Here is a 25,898-nt window from a genome sequence, read left to right on the forward strand (position 1 = left end):
AACATAAGTACGATAGAAAAAGATCTTTCCTAACTCAATGCCCTATGATTTCATTCTTAATTGCGTTCAACAGAGATATTGTTCATAATTCATTAAAAAAGAGGAAAATTCTACACTTATTCTATGTCTATGTTTACTCGGAAGCATCACAGTTAATAATAGAAAAATAACAACGAATTCGGTCTTGAAATAATTAATTTTGTTAAATCTGTTTTAAAATCTTCACCACGAGTTACTTCAGACGATATTGTATGATAATGGGTTAATAAATACTATGAAAAAAAACACTACTCGTTGAACATTTTATATATTTCTTCATGTCGTATGCATTTTGTACGATTTTACACTATCAACTTTCCCATAAATGCACAGACGTTCGCAGTCTAGCGATGACAATTAGTCGGAAAAACATGAAATCAAATACATTATTCTACTTCACTACTCTACTTAAATTATTCCAAACTTCAATATTTACAAATATTAGAAGAAAATTTCAAAAATAAATGTAACTTTTTAATAAAATTAAATATAACATTTAATTTCAAACAAGCATTAGAAGACAGAGCTCAAAAAACCGTCGAACTTTACTTACAGAGAAAATCAAGCTGTTAATTGAAAATGATCAGTTTTGTTTCACAAATAAACAAATAAATAAACATAATAATTAAAAATAAATAAAATAAGTATAATAAAAGAAAGTGTTAACTTATCTACGCTGAAAACCCACCGAAAGAGAAGAAATCGTCTTTGAGACACTTTTGAAATAACGAATAGTCCCGAAAATAGTTGCACTTGTAGAATAAAATGGGACACCCTGTATATCAATCGATGAAAAAAATTGAATGCTTTGAAAAATTTCAGTCTGGACGACTAGTCGGACCCTTGACAAAGTGGAAAGGCCAGTAAGATTGCCCGGAGGGAGACCACGAATGTCTCAGTGACCGATTCTGTTTGAGAGGCAACCCTTGCCGGAGGGTGTCACCGGGGTTAAAATAAACACGGGGGTGAAGCTTTCGGGGTTGGATACAGTTGAAACGTATCGTTTCGGTATGACCACGCGCGCTGTACAAACAGGGGAAGTTTCTAATATTACCAGCCACTGTGTGCACATACAGGCTGCTTCACGGGGAACATAACAATTCGCCGGTGAACGATATCACAATTGAAAAGGAAAAAAGAGGAAAGTAAAGTGAAATCAAGACAAATGTGATTCCCGGCAGTTGTACATTTTTCGAACGTTAATATTTTGTGGAGTAATTTAACCAAGTCTAATATTTGAAAATGATGATTCTATCAAGCGTTATCACTTTACATTGCTGATTTGAGTAAATTTGATTTTCGAACATTGTAATTCTGTCAAGTGTTTACACTTTAGACTATTAATTCAATTTTATAAATATTATCTTATAACTATCATTTTTTTACAATATAAATTTAAATGGTCGTAATATTAACTTTATAAATATTCGTGTACAGTAATAATGCAATGTCATATTAGTTGACAGTATTAGGGTCGATAATAAAATTGAAAGTGGAAACATTTGCTGAAATATGGTATTTAGCTATAGACCAACCTGTAATTTTCTTAAAATTATAAAACAAATATTTTTAATGAAACGTAATACAGATTTGCTTTTCTTTTCATTTATGAAATAAAATTTAGTTTTATTGAATGGCAGTTACCTCTGTATGAGTTTATAGCATCAAAATAAGAATTCCATTGATATCCAAATAATTTAACTAATATACATGAACTTTATAATTTAAATCTTATTATCGTTGTTAAATAAAACACACCTTTCTGATCAATTAACTTTCCCTTAGTCAAAAGTGGTGGCTCTTTCAAAAGCTTACGAAAGTTTCATGATCTCGTTGGCGTTCAACTTTTACGATACTTATTTTAAACGTACACTCCCGACAGAATGTTCGTGAGACCTTTCTCATTCCATCTTACTTTCTCCATTATGTTCTTTAACCCGACGTCAATGACGCCACAATACATTACACAGCCAATAACGCACAGTATAAGATGCTATATAATGGTCTTCGTTTTCGTTCAATGAATAAAGTAAGTGATAATTTTTAATTTTTATTTTTATCAACTTGTTCTTTATAATGAATTTACCCATCCTATACAACAGTAAATGTGTATTATAATTTTAATACAAAGTTAAATCTCCAAAATATCTTTATATTCTAGCCTTTTTTAAAAATAATAATATAATTCATCTGCATGCACTGATTTCTCTAGAGATAATAATAATGGATTCCAATGAAATTAACAATATTTCCATCAATGAGGATTCATTAAAATTATAAAACCTAAGTTTATTACACAGTTTTTATTCTTCTCGAAAAGTATCGTCCACTTTTCATTTGAAACAAAAATAACAAGTAATTACTCTAAAGAAACTATTAAGGATAAACCTTAAATTAATTTCAAAAAATTTTTATTAAACATTTGAAAATACAAATTTTCTTCTACAAATTTTTACTTATTTATTGATACTATAGACTGTAATTTAACAGATAAACTATATATCTATATAACTATAAGCTTCTAAAATCTTACTACGTAACTAGGTTCAATAATAATTCGAAGGTATAAAAGTGAAATTCTATCATTCACTCGAAGAATTTAATATCGAAGAAAAACAAGTACGAAATTCCTGAAACGTGCGCATGGATGTAAGTAACTTTCTTACAGTTTTCTCGATTCTGCACTAAATTGCCGCGAAAGTTACCACGATCGTCACACTTTTCAATTTTCACCTAGGATATGTCTTTTAAATCATAACTCCATCTATTTATTATAAGTTATTCTATGTACAAATATTACGAAGAAAAACATTCAAAGGTTATGTTTAAAATTAAAATGTAATGCATATTATTTCTACTTTTAATTTGCAGCGTTTTAAATTTAATACAATACGAATTCGTGCGACACCGAACAAATCTCGATACGTATTATATGGACACTTTTCTTTCCTAACTGAAGATCGCGCTGGTTAGTTATTTGGGTTACGTCTGAGTAAGGTTTGAGTTAGTATTTATTTAATATTTTAACACATTATTAATATTTTATCATTATTACTATCATTATTATTACCATTATTATTAATATTTTATTTTCTATCACTGAACCAACCGAACGGAAAGATCTCCCACTTTTCTTTTAGCAACGCATTGCCTTTTATTCTGTTTATTTTCTGTTCTGTTATTTAGTAAGTCTTGAACTGGGGTTATTTACAATTCGTCAAACACCTTTCTTGCTTTCATAGGACGAAGCTTTTAATCGAATCAGTTGAATGAGTTCAATTAACCTATTAACTGTGGAATTTAATTTGAAGAAGCTCCGATAATGCTTGCAATGAAATCAAATAATGGAACTTATACTCGTTTAACGCAGAATAAATGCACCTGTAATATAGTCTAACGAAAAGCTAAAGCAAAACGAAGAATTTATCGTCGAAAGAATTAGTGTCATTTTGATTTTAAGATGACGTGTATACTTGTCGAACACATTCAACTGGTTAAACTTAACACTAAAACTACGGAGCAATTAGAGCAACTTATTTCCAACTTTTTATAAAAATTAGAAGAAAACGTTCCATGTGATTCGAAGAGTCTTCTACCCTCGTGTCTGTGCAAATACATAAATTCAACTTAAAATCTCTCGCAGAAAAGGCTACATAATCGGGATACTTCGGAAATAAGAATTCTGAATTGGGTCAACTTGACCAGTCTGATAGTTTTAGTGTTGATAAAAAAGGTTATAGCTTGTTTTTAGACGGTTGCCTAAACGTTAAAAGCAAGGATAGTCCGTATAATATGTAAGTAAGTGCTCATATTTCGTGTTATGCAGAGGATCCCACCGTGACCCACAATATTGACCCAGATCGAGCGAACAATCGCGAGCGCATCGCGCCACTCGCGAATTCGCCGTCACGATTCAGCGGCGACATGAACGCCACACGGAAACGCGCGAAAATAGAAGCCCGAAACGGCCTCGGATATAAAACACCCGAGGTGGAACGACTTAACGCGGCCGAGCAAGCCGTTTTCCACGCTCGTGCTCCAGATCGTGTCCAAACGGAACGTTACAAGCAGAACAACGCTTAACATAAATAAATACGAATATATGAACCGACCTCTCAATCGTCTTCCTCGTTGCTCGCCATTTAAACCGAGTTCAAAAAACGCAACTCAACAAATTAAAAAAAAAAAACAATACAAAAAGGAATAGAGCAAGAGAAAAGTTCATCGCCAAGAGACGTTTTATGTACAAGTTAGAAATAAGTCACTCTAATGGCTCGGTAGTTTTAGTGCAAGGATTGAAAAGATTCCGAAAATAATTGTCTGGAACTGTTATACATAGGTTTCGACTGAAACAGTTATGAAAAACCGAAAGCGATATCATAACCGTTTTCAATCCCTGTTCCAGTGTTAACGCGCTGAATGCCATGGATCACCGATGACCCCAACGAAATCAAGTTGCTATAATTCACTCAATCAAACGATGATTATTTGAAAACCATTTTGTATCATAAACAATGCTACCTGATGGAGAGACATTCAACAAGATAAACATACAATAATAACAATGCGATTCAGTTACATAATTTGATGTTACATGTTTTTCGTGTCAAATCAAATAAATATAAAACCTTGAATTCTACTGCTGTCAATTACTTCAATTCATTTCCCTAAGAATAAATACAAATTTACATCCAATAACATTGAAAATAAATTAAGTGCATACTGTTCAGAAAATCATTCCGACTGTACGCGTATTTCGCCGAGTATCTATTCAGCAGGCAACGGTCAATAACAAACAATTACTTCCGAAACGATTTATGTCCGTTACGAAGGAGCAAACAACACGCGAAACCAGCCAAGGTCCCCGTAAAACAGTGAACGTGTTAACCATTCGGGAAAAAGAAATCCAGAAGCGTTCGGGAGAGGGGCATAGGCGCAGGCATCCACGGGTCACCTCACAACGACATTAGATACGGCTGTTGGTTCGTTGACGAGGCAACAAATTTCCCGGGTAATTCACCGCGCCGACTGAGAGAGGGATGGGTGGCAGGCCAGAAAGAGTTGAACGACGATTATGGTAACTGGAGGAAGGGAGAGGAAGGTAGACAGGAGACAGGGACACCCGGGAGAGGAAGGGAAAGAGCAAGAGAGAGCGGGCTCGTCGTTCGTCGCCGGTGGAAATCTCGAAACGAGCAGCAGTTGCCTGACCTGACAGTGGCGCGCGGCGTCCGACAGGGCCGTATTTTCCGTGCGCTGGAAACTCCGAGCACGAAATTGAGAGGGCTCGCCTCTGGGAGCCATTCGGGGTTCACTAACCGTGGAAATGGCACCGATGCAACCGTTCCAAGCGACGCGACGCCGCGGACTGCGCGAGGATGCGACGGCGACGCAGGAAAACGGGCGGATGCCTTTCCGAGATCCCTCCCCGCCTCGATTGCACTTCATTTTTTTCCCTCTTTTTAAAAATGCATTCTACACGCCGACCCGAGAAGTGGCGTCCTTCGTTTGCGTCTTTAAGTGGGCAGCGATCTCTTCCCTTGCGGGCTGTTTGCGCTCCTCTTCGCGCCGAGTGAGGACGTTTACCGATCTCTGTATTCTACTAGTAGCAGCTGGTATGGTTTTTGCGGGAATTGCGATTTTGGGACGATAGGTGAGTTTTTGGTAGTTGTTGGAGGCTTTCGGGCGAGGATTGAAACGATCTGACGGTAACTGTGTTGTATACCATGTGAAAATAACGGCGAACTGAAGTATACTAATAAATAAATACATTTCAGCACTGGAATTGCACCGGTTAATATGTACAATATATCACTATTAACGAAGATGATGTAGGTACAAGAGTTTCCGTACCAACAAGGGAACCTTTTCAACTAGTACACGCCGATTTTGATGAAACTTATGCGAAACATAATTCTTAACACGTTGCATGCCATGGGGATCACCGATAACCTCAACTAAATCGAATTACTACACTTCATTCGATTAAACGATGATTATTCGAAAACTTTTCTATATTACAAGTAATACAACCTAATACAGTGACATTCAATAAGATAAACCTGCAATAATAATAACGTAATTCAATTACATAAGTTGATGTTACCTTATCTTCATTTTGTATATTTTTCTCGGCAAAATCGTGCGGCACTCAACGTGTTAAGAAAATATTAGACGTGTACCTTTTCTTATCGGCTAATATCCACTTTGAAGGTTCGAAAATACTCCTCAAAGTTGAGAGCTGGAAGTATATTTCTTACAATATCTTTGAAACTAAGGGGTGTAGAAGACATTTTCTTTTTAAATTGCTCGCTTCAAAATAGACAAAGTAGATATTGGCCGATAAGAAAAAATACGTGTCAAATATTTTCTTGAGAACTATGTCTCACATAAGCTTCATCAAAATCGGCGTGTATTAATTGAAGAAGTTCCTTTGTACGTCTAGGATTCGAATGTCCTTACTCCTTGCAATTAAGCTACTTATATACTAAAATCCGAGAGGGAAAGGGTGAAGATAACCAAGCCTTAGAGATGAACCCTGACCGTCGAGACTCAGGGTTCGGAGGTGGCTCTGCTGAAGATGCACGAAAACATTGAATCATTGTGTTGCAGATAACGCGGATTGGCCATCCAACAACTGTTTAACCTTTCAGCTACGGTAGAACTAGTTTTGAAGTTATACCTCTGCATGCCAAGGTTTGACGCGGTTTGTATCATAATGTAGCACTGCGATTTGAGACTGATAGAATTTTCCACTGTGCAATTACGTTAGATTAGACTGTAATGCATAGCTATCGATGTCAGAGATAGAATTGAGCCGCTATCGTGGAGTACTGTTCAAAAAGATGTACACGAAAGCCACTATGGTAGCTAAAAGGTTAAAACTGTTATATATCGATCTCGATTGAAACAGTTATGGAGAATTGAAATAAAGGTGTACCCGCCATTGGATATATTGGATCTGAGCCATGTAGATTCTATATCGATTCTATAGCTGTTATTTTTTGGTTCTGAACTTCAGTTCTGCATTTCAAAGAAATGACTGCGAATCGAAATCGGCATAAATTACTAAAGCAATAACATCCGTGTTTTATGTTGTAAAATAACGAGAGATTTATATATGATTTTCTTCTTCTTCTCCATTATCTAATCGTTTAAGTGCCACGGGTCTTTATAAAAATCTTTCGTTTCAGCTTAGAAATCGAGTTGCGTTTTATTTTCTCATGCACACGTTCTAAACAATAGGATCCATTCTTCTATTTCCAAACAACAGGCAATAAAAAAAGAAATAAAAATATACAATTAAAAAGAAAAGAAAAGAAATAAATCAATCTGAGTCCACGAATCGATAGGCATTGCGACGGCGAATCAGAGAAGCGCGATCGCGGCCGGTACTCAAACGGACAATTCAATTTCCCATGGCAAGAGTTCGTAGACGTTCGAAAAATTCCCCGCGAAAGGGTGAACTCCGTAACGTCCCGAGCAAAGAAAAGACGCGTCCGAGGGTCGGCCGTGGGTAATTAAACGCGTTCCGCGCTAACAACTCATAGTGTCTCAGATATGGTGCAATCTCTCGCGCGGGCTTCCTTGTGAGCGCAGCTCGCACGGCCGCGCAGTGTCTCTGGCTCGCATATAAAACACAAGTGTCGTGCCGAGGGCTTGCGCGTGCTCTCGCCGCGAAGATAACGAACAGTCTGTATTCTCGTTAGCAGCCGTGGCAGCCGTTAAGATAACAACGAGACACGACACTCACCGCGGAGCCCCTCGGCACGAAAGGAAGATTTAAAGTCGTCTTAGGATAGTAGAACTTTCATAAATTAGTACCTAGAGCGAAGAAGCCACCCATCGGACGCGGAATTGCGTGGGACGCGCGTAACCAGCGTCACCGTCCTTTCGTGTCCACCCCTCTCCACCCAACCTCTGCCGCCATTGGCACTGAAACGTAACCCCAGGGTTTCGTCGCGAATTGAAGCAAAACCGATGCCATTGAAGAGGTAATTAACGGCACAGTAACTGGTTTTGAAGTCCGTAAAATTTTATAATGTTCCGGGGGAACGTGATATTCGATGCGAGGCAGGGATGGGGATGCTCGGACAGGGAACGCAGCGACGAGCCCACTTCCGTCGATGCCTAGACGTATACAAATAATAGTAGTACGGGACACGATCGTCGACGATAGTTGGGACACGTTTGTGCATACGTTTACAGCCGTCAAAACAGTGTAGCCACCTATGGATAAAACTCAAAGGCCAGCTACTTATACAGCAATGCTCGCTTAAATTTCACTATTTCGAGTGCCAGTAGTGGAATATAACCGAGCAGAGAAAACAGGAGGAAGCTATTTGCTTCCAGGAATTGACTAGAGCACAGCTTGACAAAGGCAGAGAATCGATATAGTGAGCGGAAGCGGGATAGACACAGTCCGCCGAAAATCGAGGGTCGACACGCGGGACTTCAAAACGATGCCGCACGTGTCACATATAAACGTGCAAAGAAGAAAATTTCAATTGTAGCTATTTTAATTTTGCCGTATGAATCAAATGTAGTAACGATGGGTTGTTGACATTTTTCTGATTAAAATTAGTCCAAACACGATGTAAATCCGGCTAGTTTTACCGAGTTAATATAATTAACAAAATTAAAGGTTCGTTTCCTTAAAATCGATAAAACTGGTTTGATTTACATCGCGCTTGGACTTGTTTTAATTAGAACTAGAATATAGTTCATTAAAATTATTACTACAGTGAATAATGCACTCTTAACAGTAATAATATTTTAATAATTTAATAAAATATAATGTACACCGTAAAATCACTTCCGAATAATAATAATCATATAGTATTAACGTATATAATTTATCAACAATGAATCGCATAAAGCTGATTCGCATCACCAGAAAGATCACATTGTTTAAAGCGATGTTACATAACATTTATAGCATTTATACTATCGAATATTCATTAACCTGTTAACTGTGGAATGTACTTTCGAAAATCTCAGTACAAACGCAGTTATAATACATTCTGCCGAAAAACTAAAGTAAAACGTAGAAGAATTATAGGTTTGCCTGAAAAAATTGATAATTGTACGCTGAAAGAGCTAGTGCCATTTTAAGTTTTAACACTAGAACTACCGTACCAGTCAAAATGACTGGTTTCGATTTGTTTGTTTCGCAGTTATTAATACCTTAACAGCATTGAATATTTGAAATGATTTTGGAAACAAATAGTTTCGCTTGAATACTATGATGAATATCGAAAGAAACTGGAAATAATATATTGTTACAATTTTTATAGAGATTATATATCAGTCGTATTGAATACTCGGTAATTCCAGTGATAAGATGGCACATATACTCGCTGAACGCAGTTAACTGTTTAATTACAATATTCACAGTATTTCACGGAAAAAACCAAACCGAAGTCTCCTCGAGCCAGCCCTTCAGTCGCAAGGGGAACGACACACGTCCAAAAGTCAGCTAGCGAAAACAACGTCTCACTCGTTCTCTCCGAAAAAAGAGTTGTCCGTGTCAACAGTCACGCATGTCCGCGTCCGCGGGGTCGAATCAGTCGCACAGTTATTCGCGTTAATTTAGTGGGTGCGGAGGAGCAGGTTCGCGGCCACGAGCGTAAATAGTGGACAACAAATCCACTGTGTTACAATCACACGGAATGGAATGTAGTACGCGAACACGTCTGCGGAGAGATGCACCGGTGCGGTGGTGCACGGTGCAACGCCGGGCATGAATACGTTCCGGCATGCTTTCTCGCGCCGGGAGATCGTTATCCTCCGTGTGGTAGTTTCTGGTCCTAGATGAACCTACATAAATCGAACTCGGTGCTACGAAAGTGGGGAGCGGGCCGGGGAGGGGCGTCAGGGGGCGTGGAGGGTGAGATACTCTCCGCTGGTAGCCACTTTGTAACAGTACCGGGAAACAGATGAAATTAATAGTAATAACGGGGTAATAACTGGATGCCAGTCGTGGAACGAGCGTGAGAGCAAACAGACCACGCCGACTAACAGTCCGATTGATCGTAATTAGGTATATCATACCGCACAGATTGGAAACTACTTGTTGACGAAGCGATCGCTGATTGAAAAATTTTTAACAATTCACTGCGCGATCTAACATGGAAGTAATATGTGTACTTGGGAGATGATTTGATGTTTAGTGGAATGGCACAGGCAAGAGGTGTCTTTGTATAGTTAAAACTATTGGACATCTTAGTAATTAATGATGTCCTTAGTTGCATTTAGTATAGATCTTTATTTTCGACTTCACAACCGAGGAAAGTGGACTTGGTTTACAATTGTACTCTAGACTCACTCGTTCCTTAATTTCATATATTCCATTCATTCCTTACCCTATATGTCTTAATGATAAAACTACCTGATATGTCTAATTGACATGCTTCAGAATTTATATTTTGGAAATATTTTAATTACGAAGGCGGTTTTGCGGGAGATTTTTAATTGAATTTTTGTATATGCAGAGACACGAGACCGGGAAACCGTGCGAATTTCAAGAAACGTATTGATCTAATTTTTATAAAACATTGGAAATATTTCATTTTCATTACTTGGTAGTTTTAGCGCTAGTTTACAGTCTTATGTATTTGATGATGTACGTGTAACTGTACTAACGAATAGAAAAGTAGTGATCGAAAATAGTAAGAATTAGGAAGTAAACAGAAGATTACGTGAAAATCGAAAATATCAGGAATTAGAGGCTAAATTCAGTAGGAAATTAGTTAAGAAAGAATTAAAACTGATCGATCAGTCAAATTTCTTAGCCTAGCCATCAAGTGATTCCGTAGCAGTAGGCTGCTACGAACGTTCCGAGAATCCGCTGTCAATCAGTTGTTCGTTAATTTGATAAAGCTTCACATTTTGAAGTTTAGAAAATGCTGACATAACACAAAGGGAAACGTGTTAACATTAAATGTACCGCGAACTGTCAAAGGACCGGTAATCAAATTTGATTTAAAATCTTGCATTTTCTTCTGTTCATTTAACTTGATACCAAGTCCTATATTGTTTTTCAACTTTTCTCCCTCTTTTTAGATAAATAATAATTAATGCAAATAATTAAAGATTGTTATTCACACAAATTAAATTAAGTGCTTATACAGCCAAAACAATTTTTCCGAGGAAACAGAAACTGAAAAATCAACATTTTTTACAGAGATTGCTCTCCTAAAATAGTTGTATGTCAGTGTGACAGAAAAGATGGAAAACGTTGAGAGAAATTTGCTACGTATGAGGCTGTTGAAGATTCATTTTGGAGTTATGTTGTTGGAATTCACATTTCTGTATAAAAATTCGAAGGAAGTTCATTAAAATTCTATTTTCCTCGTGAATGGCTTAAATAAGTTGAAAATAAGGAAAAAATAGTATTTGATGCTACTAAATTATTCTTCTTGCATTTTTTTGAAAATTTATAAATACTGTAAATGCATTCAATTTTTGTAGTCCAGCTGTTATATATTATTATTCTGCAGGTTATGATTATAACAATTTTGGAATTCATTGAATAAAGTGTATTAAAACAACGGCCGTTCGTATCTTCAGTTGTTAAATGACTCTTATATGTATTATTAACCCTCGTTCAATGAGGCACTTCTCTGTTCGAAACCAGTTATACAGAAAGCCCTCAAACATGAAAACACTGGTTTAAGATCCGATGGAAGATATAATTCCGATAACATCGTGATTAAAAAAGATGCAATAACCATATGTCTCATATTCTTTTTTAAAAGGTTATCCCATGAATTCTAATTGAATTTAATCTCTTGAAAAACAATTTCTTAAAGACTTCGTACGGTATACATTATATTTTGTAAATGAATAAGAATTTAAAACAAAAATTTCAGACAAACATACTTTTAAAGATCTAATGTTCACGTATGCAATTATTATAACCCACAACTAAAATTAAATACAGTTTATACACACGCGTGCAAGTAGCCTCGAGGAAATTAAATAATTTGCTTTGAATCTTCCTCGAGAGAAAGTACACCGCCAGGTAAGTATCAGACTATCCCAAGAAATTAAATTTCACTTCGCATGATTTCATCCGCAAACTCGCGAAAGAGCTTTTATATACTTCCAGAAAAATGTGGTCGTTAAATGTGTGAATTGTTTTAATACCGATCAGAATCATATCAGTAACCGATAATTATTATTTATTATTAGTCGACATTAATGCTTTACTTACTTCAGCTCATAACAAATAATTTCGAAATACTTGATACGTATAAAAAGCTCATAATACGATCAATCCATATGTGAAGAGTAACATAATTTATACCATGTTAATTGACTCGATAAGCACTAGTTTCAAAAAATTCCGGCCAAAAAGTATTGGCATGGAAAATCCAATTTTTCAGATCTCGGTGAGTAAAGTGTTAACGCTAGAACTACCGCTTAAACTGACTTTTCACAAATTTCTGTATAAAAACCATAAGCGTGCGTTTATTAAGATTTCAATTGATTTGTATTTCAGTTTTGCTATTATTGAATAAGTTTCGTTAGTCATTTTTCATAGAAGTATCTATATCTTTTCAATAATCGTAAAAGACAAAATTAGGAATAAGTTATTTTGACTCATCTGGTAGTTCTAGTGTTAATTAATCCTTTTCATTCGAGAGGCGAGTCAGGAACGTTATACAATTTAATATTCACCATTAAATTATGCGGCATAACGTTTCAATCCATGAAACATTAAAATAAAATACTTCCGCTCCCGAATTCAGAAATTGTTGTATTTATGTGCGATTTCTGTTGCTATTATTTGCCAGGAAATGTTATCGATATTTCATCAGAAAGTGGTGATTATTTACAGTGGAAAACCTTTCGAGTAGACTGTTCGTAGAACTGTAAAGGTTCTTAAATTTGGGTCTCTGTGACATTTGCAATTTGTACAAAATAAACTCGTTATCGTTCAACATTTAATAACCGAAACGTTCGATTGAATAAAACGCATCGCGATCAAATTTGATTGATAATCTCACGTCGGACGTGTCCGCCGATTATTTCCGAGTGATTATTGAGCGGCGTAAATGAGTCGTGACTTCGTGGAATTAATTTCAATTAATCGTTCACCAGCATGCGAGCAACTTCAGCAAATAATGTCTGATTAATTGATCAGCGGGGAACAGACTTCTCGAAATTAGCAGTGATTAATGCCCGTCGGAGAGGTACTACTTACGTTTGCAGGCCCTACGATGCGTGATCGATCTCGCTGGATCTCTGTAGTAACCTTCCCGACAATAATGACAGTGTCTTCCAGCTGTAAAATGCCAGCACTGCAGACAAACGCCTCCGCTGACACGACCCGACAGCTTGTACAGTTCCATGTTGAATATGCACTTTCTCGCGTGAAAATTGCAGTTGCATACTGAAACAGATAAACGTGTTCGGTTTAGACGGCTTATTCAGTCCATTCTTGTTTCTTTTATACTTATTTTTTTTGTTAGGTTAACTAGCAATTTTATTCGAAACTATTTACATTAATTATGGAGTGCATTCTCATAGATCTCTGTATAGAATATCGTGAATTTCGACACCAGTGAAATTGTCGTCGCATAAGGTGAAAGCACCAATTTAAGACCATTTAAGACAACTTTTCGGCGTGAATAATAATAAACGCTTGCTCCTTTATTAGAGAGAGATCCTATGTGTGAAAATGCTGTTTGAACTTCTTATATTATGTAACAAAACGAACTTTTTTGAAATAGTTATATTGTCCAAACTTTATAGACATTCTTGAAAATTCCATACTTGCGTCAAAAGTTGCCCATCTTTAAAAACGACGAAACTAGTAATCGACCACATGTTAGTTAGCAGTTGACCACTTATAGTAAAACCGAAAACACTAAAAGTGATTACTTTAATATCGTTTATTTGCAATGATCACGAGAAATTACAAGTAAAAGGCCAAATGCAAAAACTTTAATTCAAATAAAAGTACTTCGGAATTGGCTCGGTAGATGCTGCAACATATCTATTGCGCCTTTATCAAAAGATTATTATTTTCAAAAACCTTATTTTTTACGTTTTCTTGAAAAATGGTCAATCACTGATATCAAGTGAATCACTGGTGTCTTTAGCTTAGTTAATACTATTGCTATGTAGAGATGTTTCAGTAAGTATAAACAAGTAAATACAATGAATTTGTTTATTAGTTGCTACAAACGAAAATATTTAGAAGGTTAAATTCTTGTACATACTTAACACTGGCACTACTGATCATTTAATACGAGTAATATGTAATCCCTATAAAAATTGTAATAGTTTATTTTCAGTTTCTTCATACTTTGATTATAGTATTTAATTGAAACTATTTATTTTCAAAGTCATCTCGAATATTCCATGCTTTTAAGATATCAATCATTTCGAAACAAAAAAATCGAAATCAGTCATTTTGACTGGAACGTAGTTCTAGAGTTAAGTTATGTCATTAGTTGATAATAAAGACAAATAGTTGATATTGAAACCAGAATAAATTAACTGAATAAAATACTAGAATAAATAACTTGATAAATGAAGTAATTAATAATACACAATTAAATTTAATCAATAATACATGTTCGATCCCGATAAAGTAGTTCTAGTGTTAAAGGTTAACACGTCGACTGTTGTGACAGTGACTGATGACCGGCGTTTTTAGACTGCTAGAAAAGAATTGCAATATGTAAGATGACTAATGTGAATTACAAACATTTAATGCGTAAGTACTAGATAATAGTGTAACGTAAGAATCATTATAATTCTACCTATTTATCTGTACTATGGAAAAATAAGTGATATATAAAACTAATTACTAGTTTTATTAAATTTCTATTATTATAAAAAACATTGAAATCCTAGATATTTTTGTATAATATTTTTCGTTTTTTCAACGTGAAAATAGATATTTCAGACTTATGAATACTTTTTTATTCTTCTGTAGATTTTGGGAATTCCGATACAAAAAACATTGTGTGCAACGAAAATTTTAATATTTTTTATTTCTGTAATAAATGTCCCTGAAATATGTTGTGAATTAATTTCCTGTTATTACATTGTATCATTGTATTGTATTTTCCGGTAACATATATATTCAATTTAACAACTGAAATGGACTGATGTGTAAATACATTGAATACTAATAGGAAATGATGTAGGTAACTGATAAAGATCAACGGGACAGTGGTTCTCTATATTTTTAAAATTTTCCAAGTGGCACTTTTTTTTCTTATTCCAGTTCCCTTGCGTTGTATGTTAACAATTCTCTGTTATCTAGGCTAGGTGGATACTATAGTCATCCCTTAAATGAAATCAATAACATCGGACACGTTTTGCTTTGTGGAACATAGATGGTTCTTTTTCCCTTGAGGTAATAACGTTCGCAGTAAAAACGGTCAAGGTACTAAGGAACCAAACGAAATATACAGATTTTAGATATTTTTTAAATAAAACGGTTTCCATTTTTATGCATTTAACGTTCGATTTACGGAACGTGTCAATTTGACGCATGTTGAATTTTATAAATATCGTTTGGTAAATGTTTACGTCGATTTTGATTGGCGCAATTGCACGAATCTGTATCCTACTCGTTTATTTTTGGACCCCTATTTTTCAAGATCTAAACAAATAGATATCCACTTCGCTAAAAACAACAAAATAAACTATACAATAAATATCTGCAAATCTAGAGTGAACTCATGTTTTGAAATAGGTAATTCATTTATTTTTTAAATCTATAATTTTTAGGATCTGAAGAAACATCAGCTTTTCTAGTAACAATAGAATAAATTGTACAATAAATGTACCTATATTTAGTGTTAAACGAGTATACATTAATGATAGGAATATAATTATATAATTTTCACTCAATGGAATTTTATTTTTCCTCAATAGAAAGAATCCTAACGTAATGACAAACGTTCCAAGTGCATTAAAAATGTGATGAAACGAAGTGTTTTCTTAAATAAATTTTATTTAAATGTTGTAACCGGATGATTATTTAATAAATTATATTAAAAGAAACAAATATTTCGAAACAGATAAATTTCATTTTAACCAATTCTGAGAGACATAAAGACAATAGTAAACAAAACAAAAATGTATGTAAATGATATTTATAAAATGTATGTAGTGAAAATAAATGTTCCTTGATCAATACCACGTCTTTCAACTGAAATTGTTTTTCAAATTCAGATGATTATCTAATTATCATTTTTCTCTATAAAGAACACAATGTAAGGTGAAAAATCTACAATATAAAAAGTGTAAACATTTATAAAAGTTTAATTTAATGTGTTTTTCTATTCATTCTTCAATGTTCGTATTAATAGTTTCATCTTAGTAAATATTAAACAGGAATATATTCGGTTTTGAAATTGATCATACATATTGCAAAGATTAAGTAAACATTTTCTGTACAGTACGTATTCCACTGTACTGTACAGTACCCTCGCTATAAGCGTAGGAAGGTGGATAGATATGTGTAACGACTTCATAGTCAGTTGGTCGTTGGTTGTCACAATACACGAGTATGTTACTCCGCAAATGTTTATGCAAATTCCGATTTTTACGAACAAATTTCAAGAAAGTAAAACCATGTAGCATTTCATATCCCGCAGTGACAGTTTCGATGCGTGGAAAGGAGCATAAAACTGCATTACATTCTACTGATCTTTATGTTTTATTGTCTCGAAAACTTTATGAACTGCAAAAACGGTCAAAAATAAAACGATACGTACAACGGACCTGTGGTTTACATGTGATCATGGCATCAAGACCGAGTTCAACACACAAAAACAGCAGAAGACGTTCGGTTGCCATTCTTATATTCAACTCCTTGTTTTACGATTTCTTTTACAATTGCATAAGATATTAGAGGCTAGAAAAAAGAATCCATATTCACCCTATTTTTCTTGAAAAAGTAATATTTAATTAATACTGAAATATATCGAATAGTTAAATTCTGCTTCTTTGTCACAAGAAAATGCCACAAGTAAAGTCTTCGGCACTATATTATTATATAAGAAGTTAAATAGATATTATTTCAGTTATCACGAATTCTAATTATAATTAGTAATAATATTTTGAACAAATTATTACCAATTAATTTTTTAATCTTCTTATATAAAGTTTACTTAAATTTCACATTAAGATTCCAAAAATCTTCGTTCTATCATCATTTAACCCTTTGTTCTATAATATCGTGTCAGACTCGTGGCAAAAACTTTAAACTGAATTTCACGAAACTCAATACCATACAAGCATAAAACTCATTTTTTTCGAAAACGAACAACGATTGTTAAAAAAGCCGCGGGGGTTTTACATTTTCAGATATGTACTACAAGATGCATAGGGTTTCATTTAAAAGCAGATTTCTATGTCTGACCCTCTGCTCGTAAGAAAAATTTATCGTTTAAATCGTTTAACATTACTTTATAACCAGTTGTTTGGCCGGTTACGGTAGAAATAGGTATATAAAACGCCGGTACGTTTGGTGTGAAATTTTTCCTCGAAGAGAGTGAAATAAGCTTCATTCTGACGGATTCTGACATGGGAAAATTAAGTAGCAACGTCGAGGGGTTTAATATTACCAGAATTCGACAGGCCCAAGGAACAGCGGAGAGAAAACAGCGAAAAAGGGAGGAAACCTTTCGCGTATTTATCGCGATAACAAGTATCGGGCTGGTTGGTCTGGGAAGTAGACAACGGCGACACGTGTCACCATTCAAGGAAACGATGACAGTTTACCCGCGGCGGCCTCCTCGTTTCCGCTTTTGCCCGGTTCCTCCTTTTCCCTAGATTGCCCCGTGTCTCGTATCGAACGCGGCCGTCCATTGAATTTCTCGAGAACCGAAGAAGTATCTCGAGAAGAATCCGTGCCGTAACTTCCTCTACTCGAGCACGATGCACCGTCGTTCTTTCTTCGTGACTTCTTGAAAATGACGGAATAATTGAAAGGGCAGCCGTGCGGACGGAACGGGGCGAAAGGGAAAAAAAGAGCTTCGGGGGAGGGCTAGGAGGGCGGCGGGAGGGTGGCAATCAGTAAGGAAGTTGCAATTTTAACGACCCTTCTCGGTCTCCGCTCGTATACAATCACTCGACCCAATAATCCGTGTGTCGAACCGAGTCGAGCGTGCTTTATTTTCCGCTTTCGCTGATACACTCGTGCCCCCGGCTCGTCGTCGCGACTCGCGATGATTCGAATTGTCGAATTAGGAGGAAGGAATTGTGACATTGTTCGTTTAATTGTTTATTTCGGTGGGTAGGTGACCTTCAATGCGGGAAAAGAACCAGTAAAGAATCTACAAAGTTTTTGTGACTTAATGGACGTTAATGGTTGAAATCAATGTTCGGCATTATTTGAATGAAACTTTATTTAAATGACAAATGATAAATGACAAAGGGAACCTTTGTTCGTTATTCGCTATATTTAAGAAATATAAACGATCAATGAAGAGTCCACACAGTAAAATGTTTGTAATGTATTCGAGTGGAGAACCTTTGTTCGTCCTTTACTATTCGTCATATCTTATTCGTACTTACAAAGTCAGTTTGTAGTAAGACAATATCATTTACATTTCGGATATTATTATATCTAGCGTTGGGCACAAGTTATTCAAAACGATGAATAAAAAATGGCGAATAAATTCAATTTATTTGTTAAATGTGAATTACGAATATATTAATTATTCGTTACTCGCAAAGAACAATTACACTGAATTTATTCGTCATTCGTTATTGTTTATTTTGAGTAACTTTTACCCAACACTGGTATAAATAATATGAAATGAAAATTGAAATCCAAAATTTCAGCGAATTGTATTCTAATTTCTCTATTTTAATTTACCTCGCTATTCTTTTGATATTCTTTATTTTAATTTCCAGAAAAGATATGGATCCAATCAATAAATCGATTAGCTTCAAAAATTTCAGATCATTTCTGAAAAAGTCAGTGTTAAAGATTAGTGCGCTAAAGATTAGTATTTTATTGCTTATTTTACAATTTTCTATGCATTCATGTATTCTCAACAAAATGTAATCAAAATCAAATATTTCGAAGATCCAAAGACAACTATTATTATTTTGTAAATAATAACGTTTTCGCAAAAGGTACCAAACGAAACTTTACTCCGAATAAAATGCTCACATGAAGTTCATTCAAATAAAATTCAAATTGAAGCTAGTTCTGCTAAATTTGTCTCAATGCACAAAACATGATTATTCTTCCTTTCCCCTACATTTCTACATACACGAAAGTTCGCAGTGTGCAGTGCAAAAGTACAAACAGTGCAGTATGGCCTGCGGTGAAAGTTTTTCCCTTACGCGTTAAAAATATTTGATGCAAAAAACTAGATGGTCACTGGATATGGTTTGGTAATAAAATGTCTGGTTCGCAGCGTGTTGAATAAAATCATGGGTTTCTGACTGTGGTTGCATTCGCGCGGCGCACACAAAGAACGTCACCCAACTCGTACGCGTTGATTGTAATGGAACTTACAACACGCGCAGAGCACCGAAAAATATTCTACACGTATTTCTTTTATAACAACGCGTATTCACGTTCACAGGGTGAAACTAGTCCTAACCCTAGAAATAGAAAACATATTTTGCAAAATATCTCGAAAACCGGAAAATATCAAAAAACGTGTTTCCATGCAAAAATCGTTTGTTTTTTTTGGAAAGAATGAAACAACGCAAAAGAAATGTATAAACGGACATTTAAAGAGAACTGAAATAACAAAAACAGCTGTTATCAGTATTTTTCATATTAATCAATTCATTCTCATAATATATTTGCAAAAATAATGAATGTTTTTCAATAACAATATTGATATGATAAAATTAATGATTTATAAAAGTAATAAATAGTTTGCTTTGAAAGTTTGTCAATATGAACTACAAACCGGAATAATAAATATATATTGTCAAATTATTTATAAACGAAGCAATTATTTTGCCGAGGGAAAGATATTACCGTAGATTACGCGTATACGTACATTTTTATCGTATAAAACGTTACGCGTATAAGTACAACCAGAAATTTAATAAATTTCAATGAAGTGACTATTTCATTGGAAAACTGATGGAACTGTTGATAAAACGGCCAGTCTATATAATATCATTCAATTTCGATAAAGTGTTTCCCTTAAAACGATCGTACATCATGTCGTGCCGGATAAATGTCGTCAGAATAATTTATTCCGATACTCAGTCATTAACGTTCAGGATACTAATTAAATACCTACACTTCCATGTCGCTTTATTCGTACATTAATGGGCGCTTGAACACCGACACTCGTGCCGCTCACCTATACATACATAGTGGTCCATTATTGAAGCACAGAGCCGAGAAACAGGTGATCCTCCACAGCAAAAACAATTAAAGACAAAATAGGCGTGGTCGACAAAAATTGCATTTTCTCTGAAGATCTGGTTTTAACGCTGAAACTACCGAGTAATTGAATTGCCTTTTTCTAATTTTACCTTTATATCATAGAATTTATATTATATCTTATATTATATTCCTTTATATTATATCATAGTTAAAATTCTACTGAGATTTCGACTGATTTATAATTCAGCTTCCGTATTACGAAAATAATTTCTACAATAATGCCTTAAAGAATAACTTGTTGTCATTTCAATATTTGAAAAAGAAATTAAGTAGTTCCAGTGTTAAAATGGTTTTTCGAACTGAGTCTATGCTTTTTCACAGGTAGCAAATTTCTAATTGTTTTCTCATGCAATACTTTTTATTTGTACTCGTTTGTTTTTCATGAATAATAAAATCATGTTAAGAAATAAATTCTTGTTTATTAAAAAAGAACTTTAGGACAATATTAATTTCAATTTTTGACAAATATTTTGCCATCATTATGCCTTTCACTATTACTTTTCAACTGAATTTTGTACTGTAAAAACAAATCGTTCACAAATGTGAACGTTATCCCTCTTAACATCTGTATAATCATTTTCATTTTCCTCTAATTTGTTTGAATTTTGTTTCATTAAAACTATGTAATGCGTAAATAACTAGTCAGTCATTTCTATTCTTAAGAAATTTGTTCTCGAATAGATTAAGTAATATAAGTATTTTGCGTTTTAAAGTTCTCGCAAATACAATTGTTTAATCGTTTACCAGATTAAATTGGTTTCCAGAACAAAATATCAAATATTCACGTTTCGAATACTGGAAAATTGAATTAGAGAATTTTCAAAACATTTTCTCGAATTCTTTGTGTCCACTCAATTTTGTTTTTACACAATTTTGACTTAACATGAAATACTTGGCGCTCCTTGCACAGTTTGTTTGATACAACATAAATTTTTTTAAAAATTAATTTTTTTTCACACAATTTAGTTCAACTTAATAAAATGACCCAAATTCTAACATGAATTTTCATAAAGTTCATCGTATTATTTTACTGATTTCTTATGCCAAAAACCATATATACAATATTTTTATGGCTAAACTTTACTTCGAGGTACCATTTTTAAAAAAAATGTGTATATATCAATATCGAAAACTAAAAGATAGCGCTGATTTTCTCAAAGAAAAAAAGTTGTTCGAAATGAAGTTCTTGACAAAATATTTCAAAACCATCAAAATCGGTGTTGCCTATAGCATCATACATGCATATTTATTAATCAACTTTATATATGCATAACTTGTAAGCTAATAAATTTTTACACCTAAAATTTAAAATTTATTCCTTTTTTCGAATATTATTGATACATGTAAAAAAAGTTTTAAAAAGAAACAGTGTCCCGAAATAAAATTCAACCTTCTCTTTTACATGAAATGTATCAATCGTAAGAATAGGGTAATTATTTACAACACTTTTGGCAGTAAGTATTGGTTCAAAAGTTATGAAGCATTAACACATTCCGTACCACCGGAAATTTCGGTTATATCTTAATTATAAAGTGCACCGTTTTTTTAAATGAAATATTAAGTTACATTCAAGTTTTTGGTAACTTTTATAGATATATATTTTGATCTTACTTCCTTTCGCTTTCTCTGCTTCGTGACATGTACCGTTAATCTTTGACAGAAGTTTCACAAAAAATCTTTTCTTGCAAAACTTGTGCGTGTAAATACTACAAATGGTATCTACACATGGCACGCAACGTGTTAAAGTTTCGCATTGCGTTAGAAATGTTCTTCATTTTCATGTATCGAAGTTGTGTTCCTTATAATATCTATATTCGAAGTTCATTTAAACAATAGAAACTGGTATTAATGTGGTTGGTTTCTTGGTGGGGCGGAACCTCCACCCGCACCCCCACCGAAAAAGTAGCCTAGTGTTGTAAACAATTATGAAAAACAGAATTGGGTGTGCTCAAGCTTCGAACAGTGGAGAATTAAATCTAAGAACTTCTTCAGTCCTTTTCGTGCGAAGATCTTTTCCTCGGGGAATCTCTGCTGTGAACGGAAAACGCAGAAGGCGCGATTGACGCAATAAAAATAGCGGCTCTGTAACGAAATTATACGTAAATGGAAAATCGAAGGGTGGCATTATCGTCGCGAACAGTCAGGAAAAAACGATTGAAAACGAATCGATTTAAACGACGACCGATTGCTCGCGAGATAGGAGATTTGATGGACTGGATACGGCAACAGTCGTTAAACGCGAGCGGAATATAGCGTGTCAGATCGATCGAATAACCTCTCGATAGTTAATAACCTTGTTCAGCCACCGTCTGAAATTTCTCGATCGATTCCTGTTATTAAGCTGTGGCTGGCCGCGGTCGGGGCCTCGGGTTGTTTTCGTAGAGGGAATCGCTGTAATTAGCGATTAACCATCGTATAATCGATGTGCTACGTCTTCTGGATTTTCCGTCGGGCCTCCGGTGCCCGAATGTTACCGCTTTCGGTCTCGTTTAGATACATTATCGAATTTCAGAGAAAAATATTTGTAATCGCGATCATCTGTCATGGGAAATTTCGTTTTCTTCTTAACACTTTGACTGCCAAGTAAACACTCGTCAAAACTTTTATAAGGTGGGCCGAGGCAAATTGGACAAGTTCAGATTTAACAGCGGATAACTAACAGTTAAAACTTAGAATCAACATATTTTCGTAAATTTCTTATTAATCACATTCAGCTTCAATATCAGTAAGAAAATTATTAAGTTAAAAAGCTTCGTTTTATACGCAAAAAACGGAACAGTGAGAAATATGTGATTCGCCCCAAATTCCGAGGTGAATCGAGTATTTCTCACTTTTAACCTACGTTTTCTTAATAGAACAGACACTAAGTCATCAAAACTTCCATAGCAATTGCTATAAGTTTTCTTATATCTCATAGACGCAATAAAATTCAGTCCGTCCCATACATCACGAAGAAAATGAATGTTTAAGTTTATGTAGAAAATAATGCCACCCGAATTCGGGTGACACGCAGTCGAAAGTGTTAAACAGTTAAATGCGTTCTAAGATTTTTCAACGATAAATTCTTTGTTTTGTTAAATAAATGTGTAATTCTTATTCGTTTTGCATTAGTTTTCCATTAGAATATATTATAGATGCATTTGATCTGCGTTTGACGAATATACACTTTATTATTTGATTTTATTGATTTTCCAAACTTCCACAGTTAAACGGCGCTATTGTACTTCTTTTGTTTCAACTCAGAAACTGAATTACGCTTTCCTATTTTGACGTAATAAAATTTTAAACAGTGTGACCGTTCTATTTTTTCATTTCTACGCGGGTGTAACAAAAATAAAAATAAATAATTAGAAGAAAAGCATACAAGTACACTTAATTTGATTCTACGAACGGTTAATTAACACTAGAACTTTCGAGCGTTTAATACGATTACGCAATTAGAGTGATTTTTCCGTAATGTCTTAACACTATTTCTACCGAAGATGTCAAAAGACACCTTTTGATATTTACAATTAAAATTATTTTCTTAGTTTAATCATTTTTCCTCAATTGAATTTTGGACATTTCCTACAGTTAATTTATAGCCGTTATTGGAAAAGTTGAAAAATCAATTTGGAATGTACGGCTGAACTTGGAGAATAATGTTAAATGAAAATTTCAAAAGGTGTGTTTCGACACTTTCGGTAGAAATAATGTATAAAAAATGAGAAAAGTGTATTACTCGAGATTTGAAATACTTCGTATTGTTGTATTCATACAAATGCATGCACAGATCTGCTTTATGATTTCTCACAAAAGCATCATTCCATTATGAATCATCAATGTTTAAAGTAAACATATATACCTACTAAATACAGGATGAGCATAAAGTGTTTTCTTTTTCGAGTAAATAATTAACGACAAACTGATTCTAACGCGTGTTTCAATCGCGCTCGTTCTAATTACTGCTTCCTTAAACGCTGATATTCACCGAAAACTCATCAGAATTTGGTTTCACTGGTGCGCGCTAATTTTATTTTCCATCGCATGAGATCGTATATTATCCGAACGTGAACCAGTAAAGTCGAATAGCGCAGGCAGCATGCGCTTAATCATACCTCCGCTTAATAACTACGAACCGAGTGGAACGATCACACCGATTTGATTTATGTTACTGAAACTGATCGAAACTTCGTAAACACTTGACTACCCCGCTCGGTGGATCGGATAAACTACCCGTTTGTGGACGTTTTCCCCTTTTTGGTTACAATCTTTCTCTGATCTCGATAATCGGCCGGATCGGCTTCACCAGGTGCGCGATAATTATCGTATCGGTACGACAATTTCATTACAAAATTACCAACAAGGTAATATATATAGAATGCCGTGCCGTGCGAACTTGCTTCGGACTCGGTGCAGTCGGAGTAGATACACGCGCGACTTCAATTACCGTCGAGTTTTAATTTGCCCTTGATTAACACGTTCGGACACCCTTAAATAATGTTCTCGTTTGTCACCGATTTATTCCTTTCATATATTTATCACTGCTACTTGTCAAATTCCTGAGATATATAATAATTTCTCATTCTATAAATATTCTATGTATTTTTTATTAGTTGCATTTATTACAATTCAGTTATTATTTTAATAATTTTTCATACTATAAATATTCTATATATTTGTTAACAATAATAATATTATAACAATAAATTATACTAATAATAATTGAATTATAATAAATACATATAGTAAAAGTAAAATTAACGGAAAAGCGAGTATTCTTTTCTTTACACGATGTGAAATATATGAATTTGATAAAACTCTCCAATAAAGTTAAAATAAAAATTTCATTTAACCTGAATTTATTTAAATTTATCTATATGTACAGCTTATATGCAAGACGAAATTTGCATTAATTCGATTGTCCATGACTAATCATTTACGAATAAAAAGGGCGAGTGAAATTTCCTTGACGCTAAGAAGTAAACGTAATCAAAAGATGTAAATGAAGAAGCGAGTCCCGGAAAATAATTTATCGCGTAATATTACGCATTTAATTGGTGGGTAAACGTGTTGAACTTAATAACGGGGACGGTGGGTTTGTCGCGACGTCGAGAAATCGTAGACAAATTGGTTTATCTGGGAGGCACACTTAATTTTCCCCGTTTTCTTCACGATCTGGAAGATTACCTTGAAATATCGTAAAGCTCTGACCCCGAAGGCATGACCTTTTCCACGGGGATGATAGCGTCTTCCATAGCGATCTACGTGACAAATCTCCGTCTCGTTAGTTTTTATGTTAACCTTCATTCTTCGAGAAACGAAAATACTTCGCTACATCTTTCTTCAAGGATATCGTTTACTTAAAAAATATTAAACACTATAGAACATTCGTTTATCGTGAGATTAACAATTTTATTATCTACATTTGGAAAAACCAAAATACTTGGTTACATCTTCTTTCAAAAATATCATTTAT

General features: G+C 34.5%; 1 protein-coding gene across 2 annotated transcripts in view; it reads right to left on the reverse strand.

Annotated features, from left to right (window-relative positions):
* LOC116432347 (netrin-1) overlaps positions 1-25,898 on the reverse strand; it is a 325,888-nt gene that overhangs the window by 136,844 nt on the left and 163,146 nt on the right. For both annotated transcript variants that reach the window (XM_076368269.1, XM_031989048.2), the window contains exon 2: positions 13,247-13,435. In XM_076368269.1, the coding sequence (XP_076224384.1) occupies positions 13,247-13,435 (189 nt within the window). The remainder of the gene's footprint in view (positions 1-13,246; positions 13,436-25,898) is intronic.

Source organism: Nomia melanderi, chromosome 6, assembly GCF_051020985.1.
Source record: "Nomia melanderi isolate GNS246 chromosome 6, iyNomMela1, whole genome shotgun sequence".
Lineage (NCBI taxonomy): Eukaryota > Metazoa > Arthropoda > Insecta > Hymenoptera > Halictidae > Nomia > Nomia melanderi.